The sequence below is a fragment of the Rhamphochromis longiceps genome, linkage group LG2, assembly GCF_057381845.1.
Source record: "Rhamphochromis longiceps isolate RC_006_pf linkage group LG2, R_longiceps_female_GT1.1, whole genome shotgun sequence".
Lineage (NCBI taxonomy): Eukaryota > Metazoa > Chordata > Actinopteri > Cichliformes > Cichlidae > Rhamphochromis > Rhamphochromis longiceps.
Genome location: NC_140558.1, coordinates 39,522,871 through 39,535,515, shown reverse-complemented (window position 1 = coordinate 39,535,515; position 12,645 = coordinate 39,522,871). Strand labels below are relative to the sequence as shown.

Sequence of the window (12,645 nt, the reverse complement as noted above, 5' to 3'; positions counted from 1 at the left end):
TCTCCTGTGGCTTTGAGGTTGCGTCATAGTTGAATTTCTACAACCAATGACTGTAGTGCGTTTTTAGCTAAACGTATAAGGTCTGAATGGGCTTTGCCCTCTTCTTTAAAAAATGATGTGATACTTTGGGGGTATTCTGAGGATGTTCTGAGTAATGAGCTGTGGTTGTGGGAATCCCCCTCAATAATAAAATAAGGGCATAAAAAGGGCCAACTTACACTGCTCGAATAGTGGTGTTTGGAAATAAAGAATATTAAAATACTTTAAGATTTTGAATTTTAGCGCTAAAAGAATATCAAATATCATGAAATTTTTCAGCTGAATACTGTATATGCTTGCCATATTTTAAGTAGGAGGTCTCTTGGTCAATTAAAGACTGAAAGTGATAGTTTGTGCTTAAGAAGTGGAGACAGGAGTGGAGGGGCAGTCCGGTGTTTATTGTAATATGGCATCATTTACAGTAATTAGGGGAAAGGGAAGTTTTATGACAAAATCCCCATGCTGCGGTGTAGAGTTCCTTACAGAAACGAACAACACTGGCGAGATTGTGAAATGTACCACAAGGAATTGAAAAAGAAGGCTTTGTGCCCCATTCTCATTTATCTGCTCGAGAGGATTTGAGGAATTTGCATCACAGAGCGCGAGCATGGAAACAAACCCATCACAATGAAACTACCAACAAATCCCGGAAATCTGGCAAATAACACCCCATCGCCACAGGAAATATAACTCAAAAGGAGAGAGATCATGGAGAAAAAGTCCTCCTCCTTTTTCTTTTTAAATGTCTTCGGAGTCATGGAGGTTACTTTCCAAGTGTTTGGAAATCCGATGTCCATTTCTGCTCACTCATAACACATCCTCTAAAAAATAATCACCACCTCTGGGAGGTGAGTGGAATTTTACTGCAGCACGGTGGGAGTGCCTCTCTCATTTACTCACATGATTAAACTGCTTTTCAGTGGTCAGTCTTTATTATAGCATTTGCTGTGACAGAGGGTGTGTCCATTGAAACCTGTGTGACAAAGCGCTGGTGTTTTATTAAGAAATTCAATAGATTCGCTCTCACGGGCGACTGCAGTTATCGATAACGTCTTGAGGTCAGCATGGGCTGATTTCATGGGTATTTTGTGTTGTGTTTGGTTGCCATGACGACACCGTGTTGAGAAAGAGGGGATGAGTAAAAGGGAAATTAAGGTTAGAATCACAGCCATTATAGTAAACTGAAACCAACTGATTCAGCCCTGCCAGCTGGGGTATTCAACAGGAGAGTTTTCCAAAGTATCCCGGGAGCGTGCATAGCTTACTAATGATCTTCCACTTCCCAGGAAAGCCCTATCTCCTGGAGATAAATACACATATCTCCACTGGACACACACACAGCAAATGGAAATGGGGGGGAAAAAGTGCCTTATCTCTATGAACAGAGCTCTCAATGTGGACACCGAATCCAAGAAAGTTGAACTGGATTTTGCCATTACAAACACACACACACACATGCAGCCACACAAAAGGTCAAACTGTTATCCTGTAAACTCTGCTGCTCTGTGGTGGATTCCAGACTCCCTCTTTTACACAAGAGGAACGTTTTGATCTGTGAACTTCAGACATTCATAGGCCTAAATTTCAATAACATTTTAAGTGGGCGACACGATGAAACTAATTCCCGGACAACAACTTCTTGGCAAGATGGGTGGGATACCAACATGCTTATATACAGATCTTTTCGAAAAATGGCCGGCAAGCTTATGTTGCACACAGAAAAAATATCAGGAAACTGTTGCAACATGTACTGTCCCTCCCCTCAAAATCCCAAATGGCAGTTAGTCAGTTTTATAGTTGTTTCCACATTTTGTTTATGGTTCAGAGACAAGCTGTTTTTTTTAAAAGATAGAAAACCATCATACCAAAAGCACGAGAAGAAGAAAATATCTCCTTATTCAAGTTTAGGAATAAGCATGAAGTTTTTAACGTAAACACACAAAACGAAGCAGCATATTTTAATCCCAGTTACATGTTGCCAGAGATAGTCAAAAATAGTAAAATTACAAGTTGTGCTCAGTTTGCAGTTGAAATCTAAAGATTTCTTGTTGAAAATTTTGCTTTTACATAAACTGATCAGCTAAGGCTGAATCAAAACAATGCTGAAGTTCAACAATTAGTGCTATATAATACATAAAGACACAGTCAAATGGTGTGCTGTTACCCAGTGGTTTGCAGACTTCCCTTTTTGAGGCCTGGAGTTAATTTCTCATCCTCGTCTTCTTTATTTAATAAACCAGACTTCATGATTGAGAGGTGGATCTGAAACAGGGGACATGAGGACAACTTCTCAATAACAGTTGTAACAAGGCATATCCTACTTTATGCTTGATTTGGACATGTTTACAAAATTTACCAAAAGAACATGTTTCACATATAACGTTAAAAAGTATTGATTAAAGTACATTTGGAAATTGTTTACTGAGGTCATAAAGCAAGTGTAAATTCGGGTCACGTTGTTACAGATCTCTATATAATTGGATATCTTTGATTAACCAGAGGAGCCAGCCTCTGTTGGATTTAGAAAAAAACAAATACATGTCCATGTGACTTTCTATGGTGTCTGCTTGCCATGTTGCTGCAGATGGATTCCTTTATGGACAGGTCATTTGGCTACTTTAACCTTTTATACCTTATCTGTCAGTCCCATTCGCATGAACTTAATATCTCAGGAAAGCAAAATCTGGCGCAAACAGCCACTTGATCTCAGGGATGAACTAAGTCAAAGTCAAACAAAGTCAAACAAAGTCAAACGTCAGCAGGACCACACAAATACATATTTTTGGCCCTAACTCAAGAATTCATGCGTAAATGATGACAAAATGTTTTGCACAAATGTGTGGTAGGATAACAGGATAAAGTGATGAAATTTCATATGCAGCAGGTCAAAGGTCAAGTCTGGTTAGACATGGATGTAAACTTGACTGATGAGCGATAGAACCACATAAATGCTTGGCAGTAATTCTAGTTTATTGCTCAGCAGGGCCAGCTGTTTCTTGTAAACACAATGGCATCATTGACCTACTGACTGTTCTCTCACAGGCAGTCAATCGCACAAACAGCCTATTACCACACAAACCCTGTTGCAGGGTCTGTTGCAGGATATTCACAATGACAGCGTCTTGGAGTTTCTGCCGCTCTTTTTGTCTCCTGCCTCTCCTCCTGGCTCTGAAGATGCACACAGCACGTTCGGCTCCTGATTTCTCTCGTAAGTCTCTTGGTTTTGAAATCAATAGCGGACTCAAAATGCTGATGCGTTGCTTTTCAGCTGCATAAAGAAGCTTCACAATGACATTTCCTAACAGATTTCCACATCCTGCTTCATAAGCAGCTTGTCATAATCTCGCGGAGAGACCAGAATCAGGGTGAAGAGGCTGCAGAACAGATCCTGAACTTGGATATCCACTCAATACAACCAGATACTCCCATAGCAATAAATAAACTACAGCTGACCTGTGTTTATCATCTGAGCTGTTTTCCTATTTGGACTGTGTCACTACTGACATTATGGAAACATTGGTACTGTATGTTCAGACACAGCCAAAGGTAGCTTTTGTCTCAGACACTGTTCTGTTTGCATGTGCATCTCTATATCTGATCACAGCAGAGATCTTTTGTTTGTTTGTGTGTGTGTGTGTGTGTGTGTGTGTGTGTGTGTGTGTGTGTGTGTGTGTGTGTGTGTGTGTGTGTGTGTGTGTGTGTGTGTCTAATAATAGCTCATTGTGAGTGAGTGCCTGGTACTGTGTCTCGTTTGTTCCCTAAAGCTTTAAAACGCCTCTGTGGAGCACACACACACACACACACACACACACACACACACACACACACACACACACAGACACACACACACACACACACACACACACACACACACACACGGTTTCCATCATGTCACAGAACAAAACATTGACTTATATTCATGTCCTAGAGATGTAACCGTAACTAATAAATAAACTAGCCTTAAACTTGACCCTAAACATAACTTAAGTCTTAATACATAATAAAAATTTGCATTATAAATCTTCACAAGGCGAGATATACTGCACGTACACACTAGCACAATACAGTACAGGAAACACACATGGGAGGGGAGATTTCACTTCAGTGTCTATGCGCTGTTGCTGATGATGTTTATATGTGTGGTCATAGTCCAAAAATTGTCTTGGCGAGCTACACCCAGTGAGTCGGACACCACCCTGTCGACAGGGGACTGAGCTGTTGTAGGGGCTAAAAAAAAAGCTCTAAATAAGTCAAACTGTTGACTTGTTGACAATGAAAGGGTTGCAAATTGTGCATGAGTAAAGGTAACTGAGTCATCCAGTCTTTATTAGTTGGTTAACAACAGAAAGAAGACCCTTTATTTCTTTCTCTTTCATCCAGGCTTTCTGAGAAATGTTTTTCGCTTGTTAAGCTACTTAACATTGACTTTTGAATTATTCAAGCTTAAAAATTTCACCCAGCTCAAGGGATGAACCAGTGTTGTGTCTACACATAACAGAGAACTTAGCAAGAAAACTATTTCAAATTGTATCTTGAGGTACTTTGAGCCGCATGTCACGAAAGCACATGAATTATTCCCATTTTTTTAACTGAATCTAAATGATTATACGGTTTGACGGGATTAAAATAGGATTTTACGTTGATAGACAGTGTGGAGCGCGCCCTTAAAAAAGAGAAAACTGGAAAAGCAGAGGACAAAAGAAGAAGTGTCAGGTCTTAAAAACTATCAGCAGCAGACAAAATGTGTCTGAAAGACATTTCCTGAAGAATCAGAGAATAATTCAGCAAAGATTTGACGCAGGAGCTGAGAGATGCATGTGGCCCTTTAGCTGATCCATCTACTGTTCACTGATGCCTCATCAGAAATGGTCATAATGGAAAGGCGGCAGACAAGAAGTAATTCTTAAGAAAGGGAAACAGGAAGAAAAGGCTGGCGTATATGACGCTATACAGGAACTGAAAGTGGAATGATGAATCAAATTTTCCTTCAAGAAGCCTGGAAAACTGTTCCTGAAGACGATTTAGAGATATTACAAGAAAGTCTGCCTAAGAGAGTTCAGACTGTGTTGAATGAAGAAAGGTTGTGGCACTAAATATTGACTTTCAAGCTTGTTATATTTGTGTAATCTCTGCTTTTGCTTTATATACTTAATTCCCATTTTTCTAGTAAAATATAAAGAAATAAAGGGGGCTCAAGACTTATGCACGCGACTATAAATGAGGTGTAAGATGTGTTTGAAATGATAAAATAGACATCATCAGCTCTTTTTATCTTTCAGTGTATCTTCACAGCATTCTGAAAAACCACACGGCTCATGCTTGTGAAGGAGAAATTCTCATCATCAAGTGTCCCTCCAGGACGTCTGTGGCCATCCTATCAGCCTTCTATGGACGCCGTGTTCCCAGTCAGCATTTATGTCCTCCTGCAAGCACAAACACAACTGCGGAGGAGGACACAGAGTGCACTTCCTCAGTTGCTATCGAGGTACACATAGCAACATTGACATAAACTGTGAACTCACTGCATAATCTGCCTTAATCAAATGCTCTTATGGGCGACTCCTGTTGAAGATAACAGTGGTCCACATGGATTTTCCTGTGCTTGTAGAAAGTGCTGTCAGAGTGTCAGGATCGGCGGTCGTGCCACATTCCCGTCTTAAGTCCGGTGTTTGGCCAGGATCCCTGTCCCCTCACCACCAAGTACCTCCTAGTCTCCTACAAGTGCAGACCAGGTGCACTACTGAGCTGGACAGTCCAGTCACTTCACCACTAGCGAACACATGACTTTTAAATTTATGTTAGCTAACTGACAAAGAAAGACTCCATCACATAATTTGTGCATAATAAAAGGTGTGCAGAAAACTATCAATAAGAGGGGCCTTGGCTTGAAAAAAAGAGCTGCACAGTAAAGTTCTTAATTAAAAAAATCTATTAGCATATAAAGCTGGTAAATAAAATCTTTTTTCTTTCATTTTTTCTATAATTAAGTAATCGTCTTGAAATTATTATTAGTTTAAAATATCTTATTTATGTCTTTTGTATGCTCACAGACATCTAAAACGTAATAAATATAACGGTAACTTAGAAAAGAGGAACTGAACTTGGTATCATTTAGAGTTTCTGTAATATTCTTCCTCAGTCAGCCTCTGGTTTCAGGCCTGTTAAGCAAAACATAAAAAGGAACTTACATTTTTTGGGGGTGTTTTAAAAAAAATGGGCAGTCACACATAAAACACAAAACTGTACATTGAAACATTTGCATTCCAAACTGAAGTGCATATAAAGTCTGAGTTACATAAAATTAAGTGGGAGTCTTCTAAAATTGTGATTGTAGCTTTTAAACAAAGCCACACAATCAGTCCACTAGTGACTCTTATAGTCTCACATCAACTTCATATGCACTTTGACATATATTGTCGCATTAAATTACCTCTTCTATAATAGGTTATGACTGGATTTGCAATAATCAGCTTGAACAGGAGGAATAATAAATAAATAATAAATGTCTAACATATAGTAACAGCCTTTTTAACGTGTTTCCCTTCCTTATTACTGGGTCAGGCCAGGGTCACGTCTTTCCTGGATTTTTCCCTATTTCTTAAGACATGACTTTCAGATACTGTTCATCTGATGTCCATAGCTCATAGATTAGTGTTAAGTAGCTTAAAAGACAAAAACAAACAAACAAAAGCCATCGTCTCAAAAAGAGTGGGTATAAGGAATGCTTAGAAAATGAGTGAAAAAGCAGCTAATGTCCAAAGACCTTCAGAGAACCTGGAGAACTGTTGCTCAAGACTACTTTGGAAAAAAAAAACTGGCTTGAAAGCAAAATATAAAGAAATGCAGGGTAGCTTGAGTCATTTACATAGCTCTCTAAACAGCTGTCAAACAAGGTTGTAAACTTTTGAAATAATAACAATGAATGCTTTCAGCCATCAGATTTTCTTAAAACAGCTACAGAAAGTTCTTGTCAACTTTTAGATGTTCTTCAAAATGTGCCATTTCATCTGTTTTTCAGAGCACCACCGCACACGACTGGTGTGTGAAAATGAGCGTTTGAGGCTGATGTGTAAAAATGAGACTGTCATCGCAATCTACTCTGCCTCATTTGGACACCTGCTGCACGGCAGTCCTCACTGTCCTCAGGAACCTGGATCAAAGGCTGACATGGGTCTGCAACAGCAGGGGGCTCAAGTGCCATCTAGTGGCAAAAAAGTGGAGCTAAAGTCCTGTATAGACATGATGGAGAATTACTACTGTACTGTATTTAATCATTCATATAAATAGGAATTATTTATTCATATTCATTAATTTCTAGGTGCTCAGGTTTTAGAGAAACAGCTTTTCTTTAACAATAAAATGTTACTGTTGTCTTCTTCGTTACAATCATTGGTTTCATTTATATTAAATTATTTCAGAGTGTTTGTCTCCGGCGGCCCTGAGGAAAGTGTCACGCAGGTGTCACAGCAGAGCAAACTGTTCACTAATAGCCGATACTCGAACCTTTGGGGACCCGTGCTTCCCCGGCACCAGGAAACACCTGCGGGTGTCCTTCACTTGTGGTAAGTGACAAATCTACACCTACTCTTTTTTTTGGCTTGGATGTAGATGCATAGTATATTTTCTGTATTTGCATACAGCTGCGTATTGTGACAGTGTTTCATTTCCTCTTTAGTCCCCAAATATCTCCTAGAAGATGTGGGTCAAGGTCCAACAGATCCTTTCATGATCTCAGATTACACACACGGTGAGTGTGAAAACGAACGTTCACAGGTTTCATTGCATGCAGCAGACTTTGACTGGCTATTGAGCCCAGAACCCTCTCGCCTGCAGGTGGATGGTACACTGGCCCCACCTACAGGCCTCAAAATGTGTTCTTAACCAACTCTCTGGAGATCTTTGACAAAATACTGGGTATGTGTACTGATGCCTGTGGATGTCAGGCTACAGCCACATATATAGAAATGTCGGTGTTCAAGCACGTTGGTGGACACAGTCGAGATACTGAGCTCCAAAACGACATGGAAAAATTAGAAGAGGTGCTGAATAAAATGAAACGTATTGTTTTTAAATTTGATTTAGAGTAACTGGAAGCCCTTATATACCACCTGTCTATTTTCTCAGTTGCTTATCTAGCCTAGTGTTGCAGGGGCTGACATATATCTCAGCCGTTACAGATAGAGAGGTATGATACTGGACTGACATTCATATAGCACTTATGTACTCTTTACTGGCCCCTTTAAACCACAATCCACATTTACTCTTTATTCTGCTCACTTTATGCAATTCATTTACCTCACGTCCACAGCCAATTTACACTCACCAGTTAACCTGATATGCATGTGTTTGTACTGCTGGAGAGAATCCACACAGGCACAGCAAGGACATGCAAATTCCACACAGGAAGGCTCCAGCCAGCCTCTGCTTATCAGTGTGCCAGCCACTTGTCTGTGCTGATAAGTAGTAATCTAAAATTTGCGTACATATTTCTGTATTATTTCCATTTTCATATAATTATTAGCTTATTATATTTAAAAATAACTTTTCCTAATTTCAGTCTATTTCTTTCCTTTCAGTTTATTATGACATGTTATATTTGGACATATAAAAAAAAACAGTTATGTTTGTTCCCTTGGATCATACATTAACCTGCTGGTGGAAAATACAAATATTAGCCATTATGTACTCTGACTAAGATAAATAATCATATATGGTTTTTGCAGGGATGATCCTAATCCAGAGCCAATGCTGTGTCTTTGTTTTTACAATACTGCACTGCCCAGGAAGATTTTTCAGCTAAATCAGTTTATAACAATATTAATTTAAATAGAAAGAAAATATCGATAAAATTATTTGGATATTTGAACTGAAATAGGAGCACTTGCAAATTGATTTTGATACATTACTCACATGAAATGAATTTACTGGTTTCTTTGAAAGGTCACACCTTGTATTAATAGTGTTTTCTAAAGCAATTTGAGAAAGATGAGCTGAGTGGACACTTGTGGCTTATGTTGGCAAATTTTTAATTTCCTCACACATCTCTCTTCCAGGTCTCCCAGAGCGAGTTGCTCTCTACTTTGTCTCCGGCATCTGTGCTGGTCTCGTGTTCCTGCTCTGCCTGTTTGGTGTTCGCTCCACACTTGTGAAAGACGTTAAAGATCTGGTTTCTGACCTGAATGATGAGCTGAAAGCATCTCGCAGACGACGCAAGGAGCTCATGGAGGACCTCTTTGAAGAGGATGTCTCTGACACATCTTCTTTCCGCCGCCTCACACAATCCTACCGGACAACTGACATCTTCAGTCCACCCACTTTAACAGTAGAGATGGTTGAGTGGGGGGAGGAACAGACTAGGGATCTGCCCAATGGAGACATTTGGCCACACAGAGACTCCAGCCCTTACGCTATTCACAAGATTAAAACCTACAACAATTGAGAGTAAAGCATCAGTATACTGCATTAGAACGATAGCTGCTAACTGAAATCATACTGAGATAGTGCTTTTACTGTAAATTGGACCTATTATGCTCATTTCCAGGTCCAAACTTTCACTCCTCTACTCTTCTAGAGGAGCTTTGCATGACTCAAAATCCAAGATAATCCTTATTTATCTTGAGCTGGGTCCTTAGTTCATTCACAGTCTGAAACGAGGCATATGAACTCCTCTTCCTCCAAGCCAACTTTCTTCTGATTGGGTGCCCCTCACAAACTCAAAGCTTAAGCATTAGGTGGTTGGTTCCTAAGTGCCAGAGATGAATTAGGGAAGTCCCCAATCTTTGACATTAGGCAAAGCCAAGAGTAGAAAATAAAGTCTGAATTTGAGTGTTTAGAACAGCCTGAAGGGAACCTCTTGTACATACAATAACCTCATTATTTAAAACCAGTTTAACCTGAACAGTAATGAGGTATATGTGACAGAAAATAAGTGAAAGGATGATAGCTTCTCTCTAAATGTAACTGAACCTTCTAATCTGTCTCAATGCATGATGACACTACTAAAATACATGAAAACCTAATGGTGGTTGATTACAATCATAAAGATTAACATCACATGTTTGTTGTTTCAATTAATTTCAAATGCTGCTGTGTTTTATGGAATAACAGTGGACGTGCCACTGATTTAATTTTAATAACTTCAATGCATTTTTGCAGTTACAATATGGAAAACCAGTATTTTCAGTGCACTGTGTGACTAATAAATCATTGGGTGAGTTAATGCCATTTTTAATGTTTCATTAAAACGTACAAAAATAAAGCTGCTCTTTTGTGGGGGAAACATTTCATATTATTGCTGAAGGATGGAGAGTTAAATGTAGAACAGTGCAAAACCAAATCCTCAAAAATAAATATATAAATTGAATAATTTCCAAATATCTACTAACAACTATATTTTGATTCTTTGTTAAATTTTTGTGCCTTTTGGGATTGATAAAAGTAATTATATCTGATTAACTGATAGAACTACAACACAAAAGTTGTGCAAAGTCCTGACCCACCCTTTATTTCTTTATATTTTGCTTATAATTTTTTTGGTCTAAGCAATTGTTCTCCAGGCTTTCTGAAGGTCTTTCAAAGTTTTTCTTTTCACTTATTTTTCTTCCAGCTCTTGTACCTGACCATCTTTAGAGGGATGTTTTTTGAGGCATCATCAGAAATGTCTCAATGGTGTTGGTGGTCACAATTTATGAAGTCATGAATGCAATTGTACATGAATTGTACAAGTAGCCTGGAGAACTTTAAAAAGGTTTTATGATGAAAAAATAGCCCGATATCAGATATTGATTAGTGGGTAGAGGGGTTTAAAAGTCTGGATCCAGGAAATGGAAAAACATACTCAAAGTCTTTGCACAATTGCTCTCAGAAATACATCAGCTGAGGAAAGTATGGGATCAAATTGTGGTCATAAATATTTTGTACTTTTAAATCAGAATGTGTATATATGTGCATCTGTAGATAAGAATTTGTGTGTGTGTAAAAAGAATTTGTGTGTGCGTAGAAAAGATTTGGGTGTGTAAAAATATTTACACAAGTTACAAATTCTTTTTGTTAAGATCTGGTTACAGATACAAAGGAAAAAAAAATACGTGTGAAACTCAAGTTTTAACTTACAAGTACGAATTTTGACCCGATTTTTCTTCCTTTCAGCTGATCAATGTCATATCAGTCACAAATTTAACTATCCAATCAGAGAACAGAATTGCAGTACTTACTGCAGTTTTGTAAGTACAAAACTGATCAAAAAATATTTTTGACCACAATTTGAGCCCACAGGGAAAGAATCAGTGTTTAAACTGTGAGTACAGTTCAGCTGAAGTCATTATAATCCTTAAAATCAAAGTCTGAGATGAATGAAAAGACTGTTGGTGAAACTGCTCTATCACATGACAGACTGCTTAATTTGAAGGGGTCACAAGTCAAAGCGGATGAAACTCGCCCCCACCCCATTTCTGCACATAGCTTGTTCTGAAGACTACTACTTATGGTAGCTTTATCCAAATATGTGGTACCTTGTTGTACTTTTATTATATTTATTTTTTGCATCGTTGACTCATTGGCATTATGCCTCTGTAATAATAATGTCATTATAGGTTAATAATGAAGTGAAGGTGGTCAATTTTCTCCAAAACTAGGACACCCCTCAGTTTTAGCATGTAGGTAATACTTTATTTGACAAGAAGCACTCCAGGAGCACAAACCTCCACCAAAGCAGGGCACTCTCTGGGAAGTGTTTTTTTAAAGGAATAGTATTGTATTTTGTGTATATTCATTTTGGGGGTTTTGTTGTTGTTCATTTAACACATACGTTACAAAGTTTGTAGTGTAAGAGTAGGTAATGGCTGATCGTATTGATTTGACTTGAGCTTATTATATAATACTACACACTATAGTATATTCTGACTAACTAGGCAGCTCATTTTCTTTCTATTTAAAAATACTTTATTTAAAGATATAACACACCTTCAGTTGTTGTGAAATGTAAAACTGATCAGAGGTCAAATGTGACTGATGTTTGAATGTAAACTGTACTGTGATATTTAGAATCACCATTTACTTGTATCCTTTCCTAAATTTTGCCAGTACAAACACAGAATTTTATGTAAAGTTTTAAAGATAAAAGACAGTATAAGTTTTATCTTATTTGAACTGGAAAATGAGGTCTAATATTTAGAATCCCTATATTTCTATATGTTGTAAATTAAACAAATGACATTAAGAAACATAGTTTTAAATAGTTCTATAGCAATATTACTTTGACGTGAAAATCAGTCTATTTAATTAGAGCTCGGAGGTCAAATTTGACATATTCTAAATCTTTATATGGCCATTTTTAAATATGGTTTCTCGGTTTTGACAAGTAAATCATCAGCGAAGGATGCAGGCCAAATTTGAATGGATTGTTTAGATGACCACACAACACACTCCTACAAATTTTATTAGAATTAATTCAATTTTTTTTAAACTATCGTGTTTACAGGAAGAAGGAAACGCGTAAAAACACTGCGAAAAACACATAACCTCCTTGGTGGCGGTAATATTAAAAAATGTAAAAGCGATTGTATTAGTTACACCTCATCCCTATTAATGTGGGACAAAACACCTTCC

At 38.1% G+C, this 12,645-nt stretch overlaps 1 protein-coding gene across 1 annotated transcript; it reads left to right on the top strand.

The window, feature by feature from the left end:
* Nucleotides 1-3,141: 3,141 nt before the first annotated feature.
* On the top strand, nt 3,142-10,222 carry LOC146677940 (protein eva-1 homolog C). Its single transcript, XM_085382926.1, has 7 exons — nt 3,142-3,247; nt 5,319-5,524; nt 5,648-5,771; nt 7,058-7,210; nt 7,458-7,601; nt 7,715-7,786; nt 9,093-10,222. The coding sequence occupies exons 1-7, from the start codon at nt 3,151-3,153 to the stop codon at nt 9,476-9,478; spliced, it is 1,182 nt and encodes a 393-aa protein (XP_085239052.1). The 5' UTR covers nt 3,142-3,150; the 3' UTR covers nt 9,479-10,222.
* Nucleotides 10,223-12,645: the final 2,423 nt, after the last annotated feature.